Below are 19614 nucleotides of genomic sequence, written 5' to 3' on the forward strand. Positions count from 1 at the left end.
AGCAATTTGTGAAGCAGTGAAAGATAAATCCCTTATTGTGGAGTTAAGAGTTAGTTACAGTGTTGACCCCACCCCTAGTCCAGAGCCTTGACCCACTTCCTTTCCAGCTCCACCCTCCACCAGGATAACCCTTCACATCTGCCAAGTCCCTTCAGAGAGTATCTTCCATTGTCCAACCCATGATCTGACAGCTTGTATCTTAAGCATTCTTGGCTTCTGTGATTCTAAACACGTCAACTGCTGACATTTTTTTTTCCTTTTGACCAGTGTCTCTTAAGTGTGAGTATTTTGTTCATGCCTGTTACTGTCAGCTCTGACACACAGTGATCCCACTGGACAGAGTAGAACTGTCTGGAAGACTTCCATGGCCGTAGTCTTTATTGAAGCCAACTGCCACATCTTCCTCCCTGCATCCTGCTGGTGGGCTCAGACCACTGACTGAGGTTAGCAAGTGAATATGAGCAAACAATTTGGACACTTCCAAAAATTTATCACTCCTAGAAATGCCCATGTTTCAAAAGATGATGTATTCTATTAAAAATGTGCCTCGGTATCCACCATGCTGAGGTTTGGGGTGTCACCTAAATCACTCAGCAGGTCAGGAAGCCAGCAGCAAACAGTGAAACTTTCTAGAAAACCATAATGAACACAAGATAGGCGGCACTCTCTTCTGCAGAGAATTCTGTGCTTTCTGCTTGCTTTCTCTTTTTAAAAATTGTGATTTGAGTGAAGATTTAAAAAGCAAATTGGTTTTCCATTCAGCTATTCTCTCACATTATTTGTAAAACAGCCAACAACTCCTTGGCGTGGAGTGGGAACTGCCACCACCATGAGCCTGCTGTGGGCTCTTGGGAACTGTGGCTCGTGTTACATACCCACAGGTGCCTACACTTTCTGCACTCCTTTGTGCCTTTTAGTCCTTCCACCCCTTCTGTCTTCTGAGCATTAGTTACCCTGGCAGACACCCCCTCTCCGAGCTAGTGTGGTTGATTATGTCAGGGATGAGTGCCCCTCTGGTGTTATCATTCACCTTATAGGCCTGTGTCTTGTTTGGCTAGGGCGCTCTGGTGGCCTAGTGGTAAGAAGCTGTGCTGCAGTTCTGAAGGCAGGCAATTCTAATCCATCACCTGCTCCTCAGGAGAAAGATGGGCACTCTTCTATGGGATTGACTGCCACTGAAAACCTGCTGGAGGGTCAGCTGTGAGTCGAATCCAACTCCTAGGGTACACAAAACAGCACCATTGTTAGACTGGAGTCTTGGCAGCACAGGCGAATGCATCCTTCTTTCCTTGTGCACATTTTGATGAAGTCCTGTCAACTCTCTGAGTCTTCTGGGTTCTATCTTCTGTTTCATGTCCAAGGACTCTGCACCTTAAGCCCCAGGTTACATAAACTTCCATCCTATGCTATAACTGAAAGCTTTATTTTAATTTTTGATCTTTAGGACCTACTTTAAGTTAGTTTTTCAAAGTACAAGGTTTAGGCTGAAGTTCATTTCTCTATCAGTGAAGGTACAGTTAATCCAGTCGCATTTGTTGAAGAGACCTGAAACTAATGTAGCCATTTTTGCTTTCTTTTTTAAATTTTTTTTATTATTACTTTTTGTGTGTACTGTCAAATTGGATATGACTGGTACAGGAGGAGATTGCCCCTCTTTCTCCAGCAGAGAATCTGGTAGATTTGAACCATGTACCTCTGGGGTTGCAGTGCAGCTTCCTGCCACTAGGCCACCAGAGCTCCCTCCATTTTTGTTTTCTTGATTAGTATATTTTTCCCCCTGTGTTTATATTGCTTGACTTTTAATTTATATAGATTTTTATATTTGAAGTGAGGTGTTTTGGTTTTTTTTTTTTTATGAACAGCAGACAGGCATGATTTATTAACCCATTCTGGCATTCTATCTTTTAATTGATGTAAACCATTTGTATATAATGTCATTTGTAAGTATATTTGCCAACCATTTTTTAGTAATTTTTTATTTTATTGGAATCTTGTTAGTTTCTTCAGCTTTTTAATTGCTTTGTTTCCCTCATTTTTACTTCTTTGGGGCAATTTGAAGACTGTATGTTGTTGTTATGTGCCATCAGGTTGCCTGCAACCGATAGTGACCCTGTGTACAGCAGCTCTGAATCCTGCCCTGTCCTGAGCCACACTCTTTAGTCAGACACACCAACCCTCATTACCCCAGTTATTGTATCAGTCCATCAGGTCTGGGGTCTTTGTCTCCTGTGCTGTCCCTCCACCCTGTCCTTTTCCAAGAATCAGTCTCTCCTGGCTACGTGCCAAAGTATGTGAGATGGAGCTTCAAAATCCTAGTCTCCAGGGATAAACATGAATTCACCCTCTCCAAGACAGACCTATTTGTTTTCTTGGCAGTCCATGGTATGTTCAAAACTCTTCTCCAGCACCACGACTTGAAAACATCAATTCTTCTGTCATCTTTAGTCATTGTCCATCTCTTTGATGCATAGCAAGTAGTTGCGAAGACCATGGCCTGGATTAGGCGCACCTTAGACTCGAGACTAATTTCATTGCTTTTCAGTATTCTGGAGAAGTCCCTGACAGCAGATTTTCCGAGTGCAGTTTGTCTTTAGATTTTTCAACTGCTGGTGCCAAGAGTGTTGATTGTGGAGCTGAGCAAGCTGTAAATGTTAACAACCTCAATCTCTTCTTCATCCATCATGATGCTGCAGGCTGGGTTTAGAAGAGGTCCTGGCACTAGAGACATTACTGACAGTGTCAGATGGATCTTGACAGAAAGCAGAGTACCAGAGGAATGTCTATCTGTTTTTCATTGACTATGCAAAGGCATTTGACTGTGTGAATCACAACAAATTGTGGCTAACCTTGAGGAAAATAGGAATTCCAGAATACTTGATTGTGCTTATGTCAAACCTGTATTTGGACCAGGAAGCAGTCCTCAGAACAGAGCAAGGAAACACTGCTCTGTTCAAAATCAGGATAGGAGTGTGTGAGGGATGCATCCTGTCTCCTTACCTTTTCAGTCTATATAGATCGTTCGGGAAGCAAGGTTTTATGAGGAGGAATGTGGCATCAGGATTAAAGGAAGACTCATCAGCAACCTGTGTTATGCAGATGATACAACCTTGCTTGCTGAAACTGAAGAAGACCTGAAGCATTTGCTGCAGAAGGTCAAGGACTATAGTTTTCATATGGATTGAAGCTTTAACATCAAGATGATAAAGATTCTTAGCACTGACTCAGTTGGCAACGCCATGATAGATGGAGAAGATTGTTTTGTTTTCTAATCTGGGTGTTTTGTTATCTTTGTATTATTTTTTTTAGGTATTACAGTATTTCTCTTTTTACAGTCTTTTTCCTTGATATTTTAACACTTGAAGTGCAATGCAGAAATCTTACCATCTTTTGGTTCCTTTAATGCACCCACCCTGAATGTGCTGTTCTATCTTATGAAAGCCAATCACTGTCATAAGATTGACCTTCACATGTCAGAGTTCTTTTAAAACACTCAAGAGAAATGTCTGTTTACCTAGATGTTTGCAAGTTTCTGTGGCTGGTCTTTCATTCTGTTTCTAGTTTCCCTATAACACTCATGCTTTAGCAATTTGATTGCGACAGATTTGTTTGTAATGAGTTCTCTTCAGTTTTCCTCATCTGAGAATGACTTTATCTCTCCTTTGTATGGGATATTTACACCAGAAAAGGAATTGTGGGTTGTTTTTCTTTAGTGTTTTGTTTTTTTTCTTTGAGCACTTTTAAGATGTTTCTTCACTTCTGGCCACCATGGTTTCTAATGAGAATTCCTTAGTCATTCAGATTTTTTCCTTCCCTGTTTTATACTTCATTTTCCTCTTCTTTCAAGACTTTTGCTTTTAGTTTGAATATATGATGTGTCTAGGAGTAAAGTTGTTTGACTGTAACCTTTTTTGGTGTTCTCTGAACTTCTTGAAGTTTATATACTTTCATTAAATTTGTTGTTTGCAAGCTATTTTTTTTCATTAAAGTTTCCCACTCAGGACTGCAGCCTTTTTCATCTTCTTTTGAGCCTCTACTGTCATAAATATTATAACTGTCTGAGGCTGTGCTTTGATGTTTTCTTTTTACATATTTTTTTCTTGGTTCAGAATGAATGATGTTGAGGGATGGGATCTGTCTTCAAGTTCAGGTAAAGAGAAAACTCTTTTATTGCCTTTCAATAACTGGCTCATCCAGTGGGTTATTATTTCATTTAGTGTACTTCTCAGCTATTGTACAAAGATTATTTTTTGTATCTTCTGTTTCTTAGAGTTTTTATTTTTCCATTTGTTTCTGAAATGATTTTGGTTGCTGTTGGAACATTGTTTTAAATAGCTGATTTAAAGTCTTGTGTTATCTTCACATTGCCGTCTCCGGTCTTCTGCTGCAAACCGCTGTTTTCCTGGTCTTAGTAACTTTGGATTGTGTTGTAGCTAGTTGGAATAATAAGTTATGAGACTGTGAATCTTGTTTAGATACTGTGATGACTGTTGATATTTTTTATTTAGAAGGCCATTGACTGGTTAGATTCAGACCTTAAGTTCCAGTCTAGATTTTGTGGTTATTGGTACCATTGTCAGCTTTGTCTTCTAGTCTTTTTCATGCTAGCTGGATCTGTCCTGCCAGAGCCTCATACAGTCGCCATTCTGGGATCTTTGCTAGTTGAATTCTGAGAGTCTTTGACATGTTAATTATGTTCTTGCATCTGTACTTAGAGGATAAGGTAGGCGTGAGTAGACCTAAGAGCTAATAAAGCGGTGCTTTTGGAGCTCTTTTCTGTGTGTCTCCTTAGCTCTTACTGTTTGATTTCTCTGGTCAGAAGGGTAGAGTTCTAATTACCCTTGCCACTTCCCTCTCTTTTAACTCTTGAATGTGGTTCCAATTTGTGAGAGACACAGAGGCAATAAAGTTGGTCCATTCACTGCTGTTCAGATTCAAAATCTAGTCATCCTACTTAATTTGCCTTTTACCTTTCAGAGTTCTCACATAACAGCTCTGTGCCCTCAGCCCAGGTATTAGAGTTGTATTCGATGAGAGAGGGTGATGTATCCTTGTCCCATCTTATCCAGAAGCAGAACTTAGAAATGATGTGTAGTGTCTCACAGTTAATGAGTACCGTAGTATGGGGCTCCATTTGTGGTAAGTGATTCATCCACATGCTTGATGTAGTTGTTACTAGCACATCTGGTATGTTCTGTGCTAAAGAGCTTATTTTTATCATTTTTAGTTACACACTTTTTTCCCTACAGATGAGGTGCTGACTCTTCTTCAGAACTTTGTCATGTCCACCACAGAAAGCGTTTCTGAATTTATTCTCAGAAGACTTACTACGAATGAGCTGAATAGTGTGAGTATGCACTGCAGTAGCTTTTCATCCATTCTTTGTACTAGAGTTGTGTCATCATTCTGTATCAGCTTGGCACAGTCATCTGCTTAGTAATTGTTTTCAGTTGAAAAGTTATTCTAAGCATTTTTATTCTAAACATACTCATGTTTTTCAAGCAGAAAAAGCACAAAGGGAGCAGATGCAACGTGAAGGTGGTCAAGCCTGACTTCAGCTTGTTACATAAAGGGGAACTGTCCCCATCAATAATATCCGTCGTATCATAAAATAGCTACATGGTCAGACATGCCACCCCACTTTGCCCCTGTACCTATTTCTACCAGTCGTTGAACTCAATGTTTGACTCACAGATTTTACTCACAGTTGTGGGATTTAGTAGGAAAATTGGGGGGGGGGGGCCAAAGAATATCACATGAAGCATATCCAGCTCTACCCAGCCAGATTAACATGGTGCAGTTTCTCAATTAGTGAAAGCTCGGGTTCAGTTCAGCAGCACAAATTCAAGAAACTTCTGGTTTCCTCAGTCGTCCAGCAAACTATACCTCGAGCAGTTACAAGTGAGCTCTTCCATTAGTCATTCCACAAACAAAACCTTTAACTGTGAGTTCATCTCCAAGGTTCCTCTGGTTACACCTTGCCCCAGTCTCTTTACAACAGTGCCATAGTATCTTCATCCTCTCTCTACCACCATCACCATCTTTTTTACAGTGTAGAAAGTGCTCTTTTATATTATATTGGTCCTGCGGCTATTGGTGATTTGCAAGACCATCTGTCCGCAGTTAAGGTAGCTGGAGACCAAGCCCAGGGGTCAGGGCTAATGCAATGGCTAGAAAAGCCAATTTTTAAGGTTTCAGACACTCCAAAAAGAGTCTTTAAAGAGACTGTAGCGTTCTAGAGCATAAGTTCCAGTTCCATTTGCATTTATTAGCTGTGGCATTGGGCAACTTACTTACCTTTTCTGAGCCTCAATTTCTTCATCTGTAAGATGATAAAAGTATCTCTTGCTGAATTTGAAGTGTTTCTTTATAAAGAATGACGCATCTTCAAAGTTTATTTGGGCCATATATTAAGATTCTAACTTGATAAATTTGTGGTGCGGCCTAGGTATTAATATATACCTTTTTATTTTTTCAAAAATTTAAAACTGTCTTTTTATTCTTATAAAAGCAATACATATACATTGTAAAATGTAAGAAAATAAATCACAGTGAAAACAAAAAAAAAATTAAGTAATGCATTTTTACCAAGTAGGTATAACAATTTCGATGCATTGCCATGTTTTCTTTATTTTAACTGTGATTTAAGTCAAAAGTTTACAAAGCATTGTAGTTTTTCATTCACTCTTTCATATATCTTTTGTTTTATAACAATTACATACACATAGGTCTTAACATCTATCTACAAATTTTGTATATTCCATGGCTAATAATATACTTTTTTAAAGTTCCTTGCCTGGTTTCTATGAGATAGAAGGTGGCATCAGAATTGGAGGAAGATTCACCAGCATCCTGTGTTATAAAGATGGTACAACCTTGTAGAAAGTGAAGAAGACATGAAGCGCATAATGCAGAGCAGACAATCAAAGAGTACAGTACAGCCTTCAATAGGAGTTACAGCTCAACAACAGGAAAACAAAAATCCTCAGGGCTGGATCATTAGGTAACATCATGATAGATGGAGGAAAGATTGAAATTGTCAGCAATTTCATTTTTACTAGCAGACAGCAAATCAAAAGATGGTTTACATTGGAAAAATCTGTTCCAAAGCAGATTTCTTTGGAACCTCTCCCAAAGTGCTGGAGAGCGGCAGTGCCATTTTAAAGACATCCGTGTCATAGGATTTTCATTTGCTTCCTGTGCATCTGAAGAGTGGACAAGGAATAAGGAAGACATAAGAAGACTCGGTGGCTTTAAGTTGTGATGTTAACTAAGAGTTCTGACTAACCCATGGACTGCCAAAAGAATGAACAGATCTGTCTTGGAACAAGGGCAGCTAAGGATGATCCTTAGAGGCAAGGATGGTGAGAATTCATCTCACATACGTGGGGCATGTTGTCAGGAGGGGCCTGTCCTCGGAGAGAAACATCATGCTGAGGAAGTGGAGGGTCAGAGGAAGACCCCCAGCAAGGTGGATGGCAGTAACGGGGCATGAACAGGACAGGACCAGGTTCAGATCTGTTCTTCTCAGGATCACTAGGAGTGGTTGTTGACTTAATGGCAGCGAACAACCGAATCATACTGAATCTGAAACATGGGCTCTCTCCAGGTTTCTCTTTTAGTGAATGTATCAGCTGACCAGTTTTTCAAGTTGCAGATTGTCTGGTACCTTTATCCCCTCACCCACTCCTGTACTCAATCAATCAAGAAACCCTATAATTTTACCTGATAGACTCATACATCACCTTGCAGAGTCTTAGCACATAGCGACTATTGAAAAGAGCACTGAATTAAGTGCCTACCATGCACTATAGGAACCATCTCCTGTTGTGATAAAAATTAGGGCCACCATGAAGAAGCATCATTGGCCTAAACATTTAACATATGTTTCTCATTTGTGTATAAAGGATGCTCATCTAGATGATAACATAATTATGATAAAAACAAAAGGGGGAAATATAGTAAGCCAATACTAAATATTTGTAATAAACGGAATGCTATTTAAATAAATTAAAAAAAAAAGAAATTGTCAACAGTACCAATTCTGTCTGTGGATGAGGAATTGGAGGCCTAAAGAGGCTGGTTAACCCTCCTGGTCACAGAGCAGTTGTGTGTTAGAACTCAGGTGATCTTGTATATCCCGCTTTCCAGCTGTGAGACCATGGGCAAGCTATTTAACATTTCTGAAATTTCGTGTCCCACCTTGAGAGGGTGAGACTATCATGTTCCTTGTGAGAATAGAATGCCGTAAATGAAGGAAGTGGTGATTGCTGTAAATGTCACTGTTGATGGTGTACCAGCAGTGGGACTGAGAACTGGGATACCATGATTCTGTGTCCATAGTCTCAGAACTGTGTGGAGACAAAGGATTCAATGGTGATCCGTAGACTAAGTGTAGATCACCATGTGAACCCAGAAGAGTGTGCCTAAGGTTCACGCGGGCAATTACAGAAGGCTTCCTGAAAGAAGTGATATATTTCCTTTCATAAATGCTCCTCCCCTACTTTTTAATAATGTTAAGTAACTCATTTATCTCTTTCATCAAAGCCCTCATAGCTCTGTTAAAGTCCTCGCCCTGCTGTGCTCTTTTGATGTTTTCCTGTTTCTCCCAGGTTTCAGATCTGGATCAGTGCCACTTGTACCTGATGGTCCTAGCTGAGCTGATCAATCTCCATCTGAAGGTGGGCTGGAAGAGGGGTAGCCCTATTTGGAGGGTGATTTCTTCTTTGACAAATGCATCCATTTGGCGCCTTCAGGAGGTGAGCAGTGAACAGGTAATCAGTGTGGGTTCGCAAGTTTGTAGAGTAAGCCCTCTGGGGACACAATTTCATCAAGTTTGGGAATGCTATTGTGATACTAAATATATAACAGATGTGGTGATTTCAGTCTTGAAATCCTTTAGAAATAGATGAGTGACTTGTGCTGGGTCCTTGCCGTGCACCACTCGGGGAGTTGGTGGCTTCATGTGACGGAAGGCATCAGGCTGGCACCCAGAGCTCTCCAGTCCTGACTTCCTCCCTGACTTTGATAGATAGCCAGCACTTCTGAGTCTGGTCCCCGCATAAGGGATGCCCGCCTTTATGGATGTACTCATCAGAGTCTCTGACAGCCCTCGTCACACTTCCCCTAGAAGTCCTCTCAGGCCAGTGCTCATCCTTCCTGCCATTATCCTTTCCCCTCTACTTTCTGTGCTGGTTGTGTGCTTTTGAGTCTCACTGACTGATAGCTGACCCTCTGGCAGGTTTTTGGAGGCAGGAATTTGCATAGGAAGAGATTGTCCATCTTTCTCTCACAGAGCAGCTGGTAGATTTGAACCATGTGCCTTAGGGTTGACAGTGCAACCTCTTACCACTAGGCCCCCAGCGCTCCATTTTGCTTCTACTAGGATATTTATTTCAGTCTTACTTTGTGGTGGTGTATTTTAGACATAGGCGCCATCTCCATTAGCCTTTAGCACCTGGAGCTATTTTTTAAGAATAATGCAGTGAGGTGTAATAGTTACACGGGCTTTGGAGCTGGACTATACCTCACTGAACACATCTGCAAATTAGGGTGTCTAGACATTAGTATTGGAAGCAGGAGTGGCGTCCACTTCCGAAAATAGCTTGCCTCCTGAAACCCTGTGAACCTGGAGAAAGGATGAAAGTCACGCATGCAAGTAAGTATTGTGGACCTTTGTTCATAGTGTCGCTAAGAGTCACATACGACTCAACGGCACCTAACAACAACATCAACAGGCATTAGAACTTTGGAAAGAATTGAAGCAAGTCCATCTATGCATATTGAGTATTTAGAACTACTGCCTGGTACGTGGAGAGTCCTCAGTAAATGTTAACTGCTGTCATACCACAGTGGGCTTGTGCCGGCTGAGGACAGCACAGCAGGGGGCGTGGTTCACATCTGTTGTCAGATCTGGTCACTGTGAGTCCCAGTCAACTGGACGGCACCTAACAATAACATTTTCATCTAACACATGGTGTTTAGCAAAGCGAAATTGAATCATAACTAATGTGGGTTGCTATAAAAATGAAGACATTAAAAAGAACTTTGAAAGGCTATCCTAACGGGAAACAACAAGGAGGACTTATTACCATCTCCGTGTCCTTCCTGATAGCTAGTAATCTGTCAGTGCTATGAAAGGACATTGGGGGGTTTGGATGTGGAATGAAATCATGACCTGCCACAATAATTTTACTCTTAAAGATGGGCTGTGTTTTGTTTTGTTTTTGTTTTTTTTAAAAAAAGGGCTGTTTTCTTTAGTGGTTTTCTCAAGTGTTTATGCCTAATGGGCTGTAAGTGCCTTCAAGGTAACACTAAATTTTACTTTGTGTTCGTGGTGCTGCTATGTGGCATTTATTTGTAGACACACTTGAGTGACTGGTTGCTTGATTTTAATGTGATTGCTAGGTTTTAATGTTCGGGGTTTGGGAAGTGGGCATGGGAAGGCAGAATGAATAAGGGGAACTCCCTTTCAGAACAGAGGTTCCAAATGGACAGAGACTGTCTTGTTTGTGTAACTTGTCAAGTTCCAAGTGCTTTACATGAAGTAACTCATCTTCCCACTAACTGTGGTAGTTATTCCCATTTTACAGACCGGGAAACCAAGGTCCAGTCTGTCCACAGTCAGACTGGTGGTGTGTGCAGACCCCAGGATTCCAATCTAGACCATGTCCAGGATGGTCATTGTCCTAATTGATGGGCTCTTGCTCTCCAGAAGCAGAGTTACAGCTTATTCAAAGAATAACTTGTAACCTGAAGTCTTGGTGGTTGACTTTAAAAAAAAAAAAAAAGAAAAGAAAAGCTTCCACCCTGTAGATAAATTAAGACTTACTCCTAGGAGTGTGGGAAAAGCACCAAGTTCCTTACCCTCCTTCAGCTTTGGGTCCTCTGTGTCTCTGTGCAACTGATGTGTCAGGTTCTGGTTCTGGACTCGACATCCCCACCCCACAAATGAAAAGGCCACATGTCCTCCTGGTGGGAACAGCAGCGTTCTTAAAGGCCATGTTAAATTTGTTTGCCTCTACTCTTCCATTAGATCTGTGGGGAGGGGGGGGGTTAATGGATGATTGTGTTGAACCCTCTTTTATTCCCGCTGATGGTCACTGACAGCAGAGAAGACAGAAAGGGGGGCATACGTTTTCTGAGGCTAACAGTGGGGAGCTTTTCCAGCTAGAGTTCTTAACCCCAGGTTGAGAATGGCTTGTGTTAACCATGGATTGCTATCTCCTCGTCAGGAACCCACCCTGGGTGGGCAGATTCAGAAAGTGGTCAGCCTGGCGGCTCTGGCCATGGTGTGTGAAGCCATCCATCAGAGGCCAGAGCTGCAGCTTGACTCGCTGGACGCAGGGGCCCTGGAGACGCTGCTTTCCTCCCTGCAGCTCAATCAGACCCTACCAAGGCCCCACACTGAGGAGGCTGGCAGGTACGTGCCTGGGAGTGCCACGACTCCACTGTCCAGCTTGGAAGGCTTTTCTTGTTTCTTTGATGTAATTCACAACTGCCCAGCATTACTTATTTTTTCCTAATTGTTATCATGTGGGATTGACTCATAGCTGATCCTCCAGCAGATTTTCAGAGGCTGTAAGTTAACACAGGAGGAGATTACCAGTCTTTCTCAGCCCCACAGTTGGATTCGAGTAGTGAACCTTTGGGTTCACTCGCATCTTTGGGTTGATAAGACATCAACTTTAGCCCACCAGAACACCATTGTCATGTTTTGTACAGAGGTGGGGAAGTTTTAAGAGGATGTTACAGATTTCAAGATTGGATGTGATAGTTGTTTCATCATTAATAATTAGTAATTACAAGAACATGGAGACAGCCCAGATATCCCACCACAAATGAATGGATTGCGAAATTATGGTACATTCACACAATGGAATACCATGCAGCACGTAGGAACAATGATTTTGTAAGTTATTATTTAACTTGGGAGGGACAGGAGGACATATTGTATAAAACCATTATTGTAGAATGAATATAAGGATCCAAGAGGGGTGGAAGAGGCTGGAAGCAGAGGGATGTGGATGTGCAGGGGGAGGGGAGATTAATCATCAGGTTGTACATCTTGATGGGTGGGTGGGGTGAGGGAAATGGAAAGAATTTGTTCAAATTTGCATTCGAATTTTATAAATAAACTAGTAGAAAATTTAAAAAAATACATTATTATTCTCTATTTCCTGAAGCTCACTCTGCACTTAGTTTTCATTGAATCATTTAAAGTGAGCAAAATAATCTACCATCAGGGTAGTTTGCAAAGTAAGGTTGTTGTGGCTTGCTTCTTTTTGGTGGGTGGTGACTTTCACTCTGTTTGCTTTTTCTTTTAATAAGGATGATACTCTGGAGAGGGAACTGAGAATGCCACGAGGAGACTTGGTGCAGTAATGTTCTTTTTCATTTCAGTGTTGGTGAAGAAGTGTTGTCTTCCCAGGGCTGGGGGAAGGTAGTGGCTCAGTATGTCCATGATCAGTGGGTCTGCCTCTCCTTCTTACTGAGAAAATACCACAGCCTCATCCCTGTGACAGACAGGGCTGTTCAGGACCCCAGCCTGCCTGCCGTGTACCAGCCCATGTGCACGCTGCAGGCAGCCCTAGAAGCCCTCAGCATCCTTCCTTCTGATCGGGTCTCGCCTGTGCTCCAGTGCATGAAGGTTTTGGTTCCCAAGGTGAGATGCAGCAAGATAGGAATGGCAGACCCAGCACAGGAGCAGCGGTGGAAGGGTCTGAAGTAATGTGTCCATGCATCTTTTATCTTCTACAGCTTCTGACCTCGTGCGAGTCGCTCTGTGTTGAGGTTTTCGACTCTGCCTGGAAAGTTGTGTCTTCTCTAAGCAACACTCAGCTGGTTTTCTGGTCTAACTTAAAGACTTTTGTGGAGTTTGTGTTTGATAACCAGCTTCTCACGATTGCTGCTAAAATCCAGGGTCAGGCTTATCTCAGAATAAAAGAGGTGAGTTTGGTTAACTTTGTGACAAATAGTAAACAAGGAAAATGATTTGTATTTGTAGCTGCCTATTAGCTTTGTTAGTTTTCTTGGCTCTACAGTCAACAACACTCTTGGCACTAGCAGTCAGGAAATTAAAAGACAAATTGCATTGGGAAGATCTGCTGTCAGGGACCACTCTGGAGTACTAAAGAGCAACGATGTCAGTCTAGAGGCTAAGTTGCGCCTGACGTAGGCCATAGTCTTCAAAATTACCTGCTGTGCATCAGAAAGCTGTACAGTGACTAAGGATGATACAAGAAGAGTTGATGCTTTTGAGATGTGGTGCTAGAGAAGAGTATTGAATATACCATGGACTGCCAGGAGAATAAACAGGTTCATCCTAGAGAGGGTGAAATCAGGCTGCTTGTTGGAGGCAAAGATTCTGAAGCTCCGTCTGATATACTTTGGGCATATTGCAAGGAGGGACCAGTCCTTGGAGAGGAACGTCATGCTTGGGAGGGTGAAGAGATAGCGCAAGAGAAGAAGACTATCGATGAGGTTGACTCAGTGACTGGGATAATGGGGCTGGGTGTGTCGGAGACAACAAGGCTGGCTCAAGATAAAGTAGGGTTCAGGCTGTTTTACATAGGGTTACTGTGAGTCGCTAGCGACTCGACGGCACTTAACAACAATTAGCTTTGTTATTATTTATATATTTAGCCCAGAGATCCTTTTTGAGCATTTTTCAGTGCTTTGAATAGAGATAGGATGTTAGATATGAAGGAAAAACTGTAGATCACATCTGACTCACACACATAGGTTGTTTGGCTTATTTAATGCTTCCGTTTTTTTAATTAGCCATCAGATCTCACAAATTGGGAAATTTGAGGACTTCCAGTAAGGCTGTGGACTAGACAGACAGTGGCCTAGATGCGACAGAAGATACCAGGAAACATAGTGGATATGGACAATACTAGGACCCTGAGTGTTAAAGGATGTGATAAAAGGTAGTTCAAATGCTGCCTGGAAAAAAAAAACCAGAACAGAAACAACAGATTAGGTGAAAGCGGAGCAGGGAATGATTCAAAGCAGACTTGACACAGCGCAGGCATCATGGACTTTCATGCAGCTTTCTGATTAACGAAGGACCCGGGACTGACTGCAGAGGTGGCTACGCTAGTGGTGGAGTAGCTGGCAGGGGCCATCTCTTTTTTTGTCCCCATCTCCTTCCAGTGACTGAGGGAGAGATTGCTCCACGTGTCCCCTCACAATGACCGGGAGTACTGCCCTGGGCCAGGCCCCTTCTTTAGCTGCTCTCAGGCATGCTCCTTGAGGACTGACCCCAAGACCTAAAATTTGTTCTGCCAGCCCAGCATAAGGCTAACCTTGTGGAGGCTCAACCTGCAGCTGACCTGAGACCACAGGGGCATGGCCATCCCTGACCCAGTCTCTGCCACTGACCGCCTCCTAGGTTGGCAGGAACTGTCCCTGACAGAGCAGCCCTGAGGGTCCTTGTAGCCAGTGGGGTGCCTTGCCCCAGCCATCACCCCTTTGGGATGTCTATCCCAAGCAATCACCCCAGTGCTCTAGCACAAGGTACATATCACACCTCTGTTTGGAGGTTCACACACCCTTCCCCATTGGGCCTTGGGAGCATCTTCACTGGTATCCTGCCTGTCACTTGACCTGGCACAGGTCATCTCTGATAGGGTTCTTGGCACCAGGTCTCTGTCACCCCTGCATTTGGAGATATATGTGCCACCCACCCAGTACTAGAAGTGGTTTCTACTCCTGCAACCAGCTTCTGGACTCTGTTTCAGACCCCTACCTGCCTCAAAGTCAACTGAAATAAAAATATAATACAGAATTCTCCGAAGAACCTACTCCAGCAAAGTTGAAAACCTAAAGATAGACCAATTTTTAGAAACACAGCTTACTCAAACTAGTACAGACATGTAGAAAATTCTCGCAGGGTTAAAGTTCAGAAGACAGGAAATGGTGAGAGAGAAGGATAAGTGAAAACGAGAGCCAGAGAGAGGGAGTGGGAAAAGTGCAGTTACAATGTAGGATTGAATGGGAAAACTGTAAACTTTCACTCAAATTACAATATAATAAAGAAGGGTGTATGGAAAAATTTGGGTTTCACCTTTTTGTGAAAATTTGGATGCTCCAGGAGCACAAGTTATTCCTACATATCAGTTGTCTTCTGGAGTTTGGCAGAATCTGGCCCAGTTTCCCTTCTAAATTTCCCTCAGCCTTCACAGCCACTTCTTGGTCCTTTCTTGTCACTGAAAGCAAATCACAGTTGTTATTTACTCTATTTAGGCTATTTTCTTATGCAACGTAATGTTTCTCTGCAGGTAATGTTTTTTTTTTTTTTTTGCTGAAAGGTCTTCCTGGCTTCTGGATGCAGGTGAATTTAGGGAACACAGCGTGATGGAATTAGAGTGTACCTAGGAGAATAATGCGTACAGGCAGGATAGTAGAAAAAGTTCTCTTTCAGTCTGCCTTGCTGTCTTGCTGCACTTGACACAGTCTTCCCGGGTCCATAGTACAGGCCTGGAGCTGTGGTCCCTGCTGGGAGGTGTGCTAGGTACCTAGGGTGCCGAGGGCCTTATTAAATGATAAAGTATGAGGCGTGAGCTCTCTTGTGTCCTGTTACTTCCAGCTGCTGTTCCCTGAGAGTGTTTTGGTTAATTGTCCCTGTCAGTAAAATTTTACTTCCTTTTTATTACTCAGAAATGAAAAATTAGCATTCTATGATTATTGGTCATTTTGTAAAATTAACAAGTAAGGATTTTTTTATATATATATTTTAGACAGAATTGATTATTCTGTCAAAAGGATCTTTTTGAAGCTATCTTAAGGACCAGCTTTACTAGCTGTAATACTAGCTTTCAAAGAATTAAATCAGGTAAAGGCTAAAATGACCATTTAATCTCATCGCAGATTATGTACAAGATAATAGATATGTCTTCTGTAAGAACTGGCGTCTTCAACACCCTGCTGAGTCACTGCTGCCGGTCCTGGGTCATCTCTGCCTCTCATGGGTCCCAGGGCTCTCTGTCCAGTGCACAGAATTACAGCGAGCTTGTTCTCGAGGCCTGCACTTTTGGGACTGTGTTCAGGCGTGATCAAAGGTGAAGAGACTGTTATTTCAGTGCGTGGTAACTTACATTAAGTACTGGCTTGGGTGGGAGTGATAGGTCTCTGTTATGAGGCATTGCATTAGAATATAACACACGAATGAATGCTGACTTTGGACTACTAATGTTTTTCTGCCTAATAATACTTACTATTCTTTATCAAATGCTTTTTCTATGGCAAGGCTTGTTCAAGAAGTACAGACTTTCATAGAAAATCTTGGGCAGCAGTGTGCAGCAAACACTATTATTGAAAAGTGAGTATGGGGACTTTTTCTGTTAATAAAGTGTTGAAAGTTTGACAGCATATGAGATCAACTCTGTGTTTGTTAAATTCAGTAGATGTTTACTGTAAATGTTAAATTATTACAAAAGATTAAGTGAGCAGAAGTTTGTTGGGAATTTCCTTCCTAAATAAATTTCTTTACTAATAACTTTTTTCTGTTACTAACACTGGTAATTTTTACCAACTTTGAAATGTTCGGTGTGAAGTCAGTATGAATGAGGAAGTGAGCACAGGAAGTTTAAAAGCCCATCTCTTCCTCCTTCTTGGAGTTGATCATCAGTTCTCATTATTCTTAAATCCTTCTGGTTATAAAGTTTGATGTATAGTAAAAATGCACTGTGTAACAAATGAATATGTTGCACACAAAATAGAAATAATCTTGAAATAGGTTCTAAAGCTTTTACTTGTAGGATAAAACTATTCTTATTTAATTTCTGATTTTTGTTTCCATGGGGTAGCTTTATAAAAAGTTTTCTTTCTCTCCCCACCCCAGCAAAGCCTATTTATATGAAGGTAATAGATTCCATTATTCATTTTGTCTCTAGAGTGTAGGACAATGTATGGTTATTGTGTGTAGCTAGTGCCTTACCTATGTTTGATAAAGGCATTCTTCAGTGAATATATACATACATACATGTGCATTTTCATTGTTAACTGTTAGTTGATGTTTTTGTTGTTGTTTATGTTCCTAGTTGATGGTACCCAAGTAGTTTTATTTTTACTAGATAAGTGCTTTGATTAATTAATTAAGAGAACATTTACTCACCTTTTAACAGTTGTGATTAAGTAGAGATTTAGTCATTAATAATTTTTCATCATATATATGCTTGGTTATTAAAAGAGGTGGGTCCTGAGGGCACAAAGGGCTCCTTGAGCCCATCATCTTGATGTGTGCCTCCTGTAGGGAAAGTGTGTTAATTGCAGGCAGGAAGGAAAAACTGCCACGGAGATACTTGGTGCTGTTTCCTGACACCTGACTTTCTCTTAAGAATAGCTTCCTGTGTTATGATAGTCTGTATTTACAGATAATATTATTGACTCAGGCTCAGTAGTGTATGCTTTATTTCTTCAGAAGTCTGATTGAATTTGCTCACTCTGGCACGCTCTTCTTTTGATAGATTAATTTGTTGTCTTCTACTGTGTCTCCTGAATGAAAGTTACTGTCATCAAGTAAAAATGCACTTGTTCAATTTCAGAAGCCTTTGACAGGTTTAGGTACTTGTAACTGTGCTTTGAAAGTAATCTTTTGTATTTTTATGTTTTCCATGTAAATGCAAATAGTTTATAATTTTTTTAATTTTTATATATTTTAGTGCTAAAAGAGAGGACCATTATGTGAGAATCTGCGCTGTCAAATTCTTGTGTTTACTGGATGGTTCTAACATATCTCATAAGTTGTTCATGGAGGATCTTGCAATCAAGCTGCTTGATAAAGTAAATATACTTTATCGTAATTTAAATTATTTGTAGAGTTAAAAGAGCACAAAACCCCAACGTTTAGTCTTTGTGTTTCTAGAGTGTGCCTGTAGGACTGATTTTTTTTTTCTTTCCTTAAACAGGAGAAAATGTGAATAGTATTAGTTTCAGAGAACAGCCGTGTTTTCCCTAAAGCATTTAAACTTCACTCTGTTTTACAAAATCCAGTCAAAGCCAGTATTTTGAAAAATGAGGGTTGCAGAGTGGATTATATTTGGGGTTGGGGGTAGGATTGGGGGGGGGCGGGGGGGATTGTGTATCAATGAGGGAGTTTTTCTTTTGCTTTTCAAGGAGAGGAGCAAACGGGATGGTGTAGGGGGATGTGAGGGGGGGTGGGCGGGGAGAAGGGTGCAACAATGAATGAATGGAATTCCAAGATCTCTGTAGATGTTCGTTGAAATGAAAAATAAGTAAATTAAAATATTTAAAAAAATAAAAAGTAATACAGAAAAAAAATTATACGCTCATACTTTGGACATGTTGCTAGGAGAGGCTGTTCCTTGGAGAAGGACATGATGCTGGGAAGGTTGGAGGATCAGTGAAGGAGAGGAAGACCCTCAACCAGGTAGATTGGCATGGTGACTGCCACAGTGGGCTCCATGTATCGGGAAATGTGAGGATGGCAGGGTTCAGATCTTAGGTTCATAAGGTTGCTATGAGTCGTACTCAACTTGACAGCACCTGACAGCAATAACAGCACAAAGTCAAAGCCAGTTTTTTTAAAAAATGATATTGTATACTATTTTATGGTAGAAATCAACAAATAGGTAAAAATGCAGAAAGTGGCATAGTAAGATGAATTGGTTTATTGACTGGACCCGTATCATCGCCTCGGTTTGTAAGACTTATCTCAGTTGATAGCTGTTTCTTTTTACACTCGGGTTGACGTAATCCATGCAGTGAGATTTTGTGAACCTGGTCTGCTGAGTTGTTTGTAAAGGAACAATACAGTGTCTGAGGTCCAGGACTAAGTCTGCACCCAATGCTGAGCACCTCTGTTATTCCTGAAATGACACGAAGCGCTTGAAGCATAGAAGAATTAGGTGATTGGTCCAAGTTCTCATTACCTCAGCTTTGGACACTCAGAGGTAGCTGGTGGCTTTAAACCCACTTAAGTCATGAGTTTTGAAACAGGAGTTTGAAAACAGGAGTTACTCATACATTTGTTTTCTGAAAGTAGCAGATTTACTTTATTAAGTAAGACTTAGGAAGTTATTTTTAGAGGAAGCTTCCCTTAATCTGCATTCTTGGAGTCAGGGAAGATGTCACAGATGTTGTTGTTGTTGTTGTTATGTGCCATCGAGTCACTTACAACTCATAGTGACCCTATGTACAACAGCCCTAAACTCTGCTCTGTCCTGTGCCAATCTCACTGTCTCCAACACACCCATCCCAATTACCCTAATCACCGAATCAGTCCACCTCCTAGAGGGCCTTGCCCTCCTGCGCCATCCCTCCACCCTTCCAAGGACCAGTCTCTCCTTACACCATGACCAAAGCACATCGTCAGACAAAGCCTCAGAATCCTTGCCTGCAAGGAGCAGACTTTCCCATGGCAATACGTCTTTTAATTGCCTGGCTACTGGAGCCAGGAGTTGATTGTGGAGCCAAGCAAACTAAAGATGTGAACAATCTCAGTCTCTTCACCATCCATCATGATGCTGCCAATTGGTCCAGTGGTGAGAATCTTTGTCTCCTTGACATTGAGCCTCAATCCATATTGAAGGCTGCAGTCCTTGGCCCTCTCCAGCAAGAATTTCAGGTCCTCCTCAGTTTCAGCAAGCAAGG

General features: G+C 41.5%; 1 protein-coding gene across 1 annotated transcript in view; it reads left to right on the forward strand.

Annotated features, from left to right (window-relative positions):
- The window catches only part of TARBP1 (TAR (HIV-1) RNA binding protein 1), a 91378-nt gene that overhangs the window by 42198 nt on the left and 29566 nt on the right, over positions 1-19614 (forward strand). The window contains exons 13-20 of the mRNA XM_006895395.1: positions 5247-5344; positions 8610-8771; positions 11232-11425; positions 12379-12661; positions 12757-12945; positions 15871-16061; positions 16250-16321; positions 17664-17784. Of these exons, the coding sequence (XP_006895457.1) occupies positions 5247-5344; positions 8610-8771; positions 11232-11425; positions 12379-12661; positions 12757-12945; positions 15871-16061; positions 16250-16321; positions 17664-17784 (1310 nt within the window). The remainder of the gene's footprint in view (positions 1-5246; positions 5345-8609; positions 8772-11231; positions 11426-12378; positions 12662-12756; positions 12946-15870; positions 16062-16249; positions 16322-17663; positions 17785-19614) is intronic.

This window comes from Elephantulus edwardii, unplaced genomic scaffold (assembly GCF_000299155.1).
Source record: "Elephantulus edwardii isolate Elephantulus edwardi_28Jun2011 unplaced genomic scaffold, EleEdw1.0 scaffold00166, whole genome shotgun sequence".
Lineage (NCBI taxonomy): Eukaryota > Metazoa > Chordata > Mammalia > Macroscelidea > Macroscelididae > Elephantulus > Elephantulus edwardii.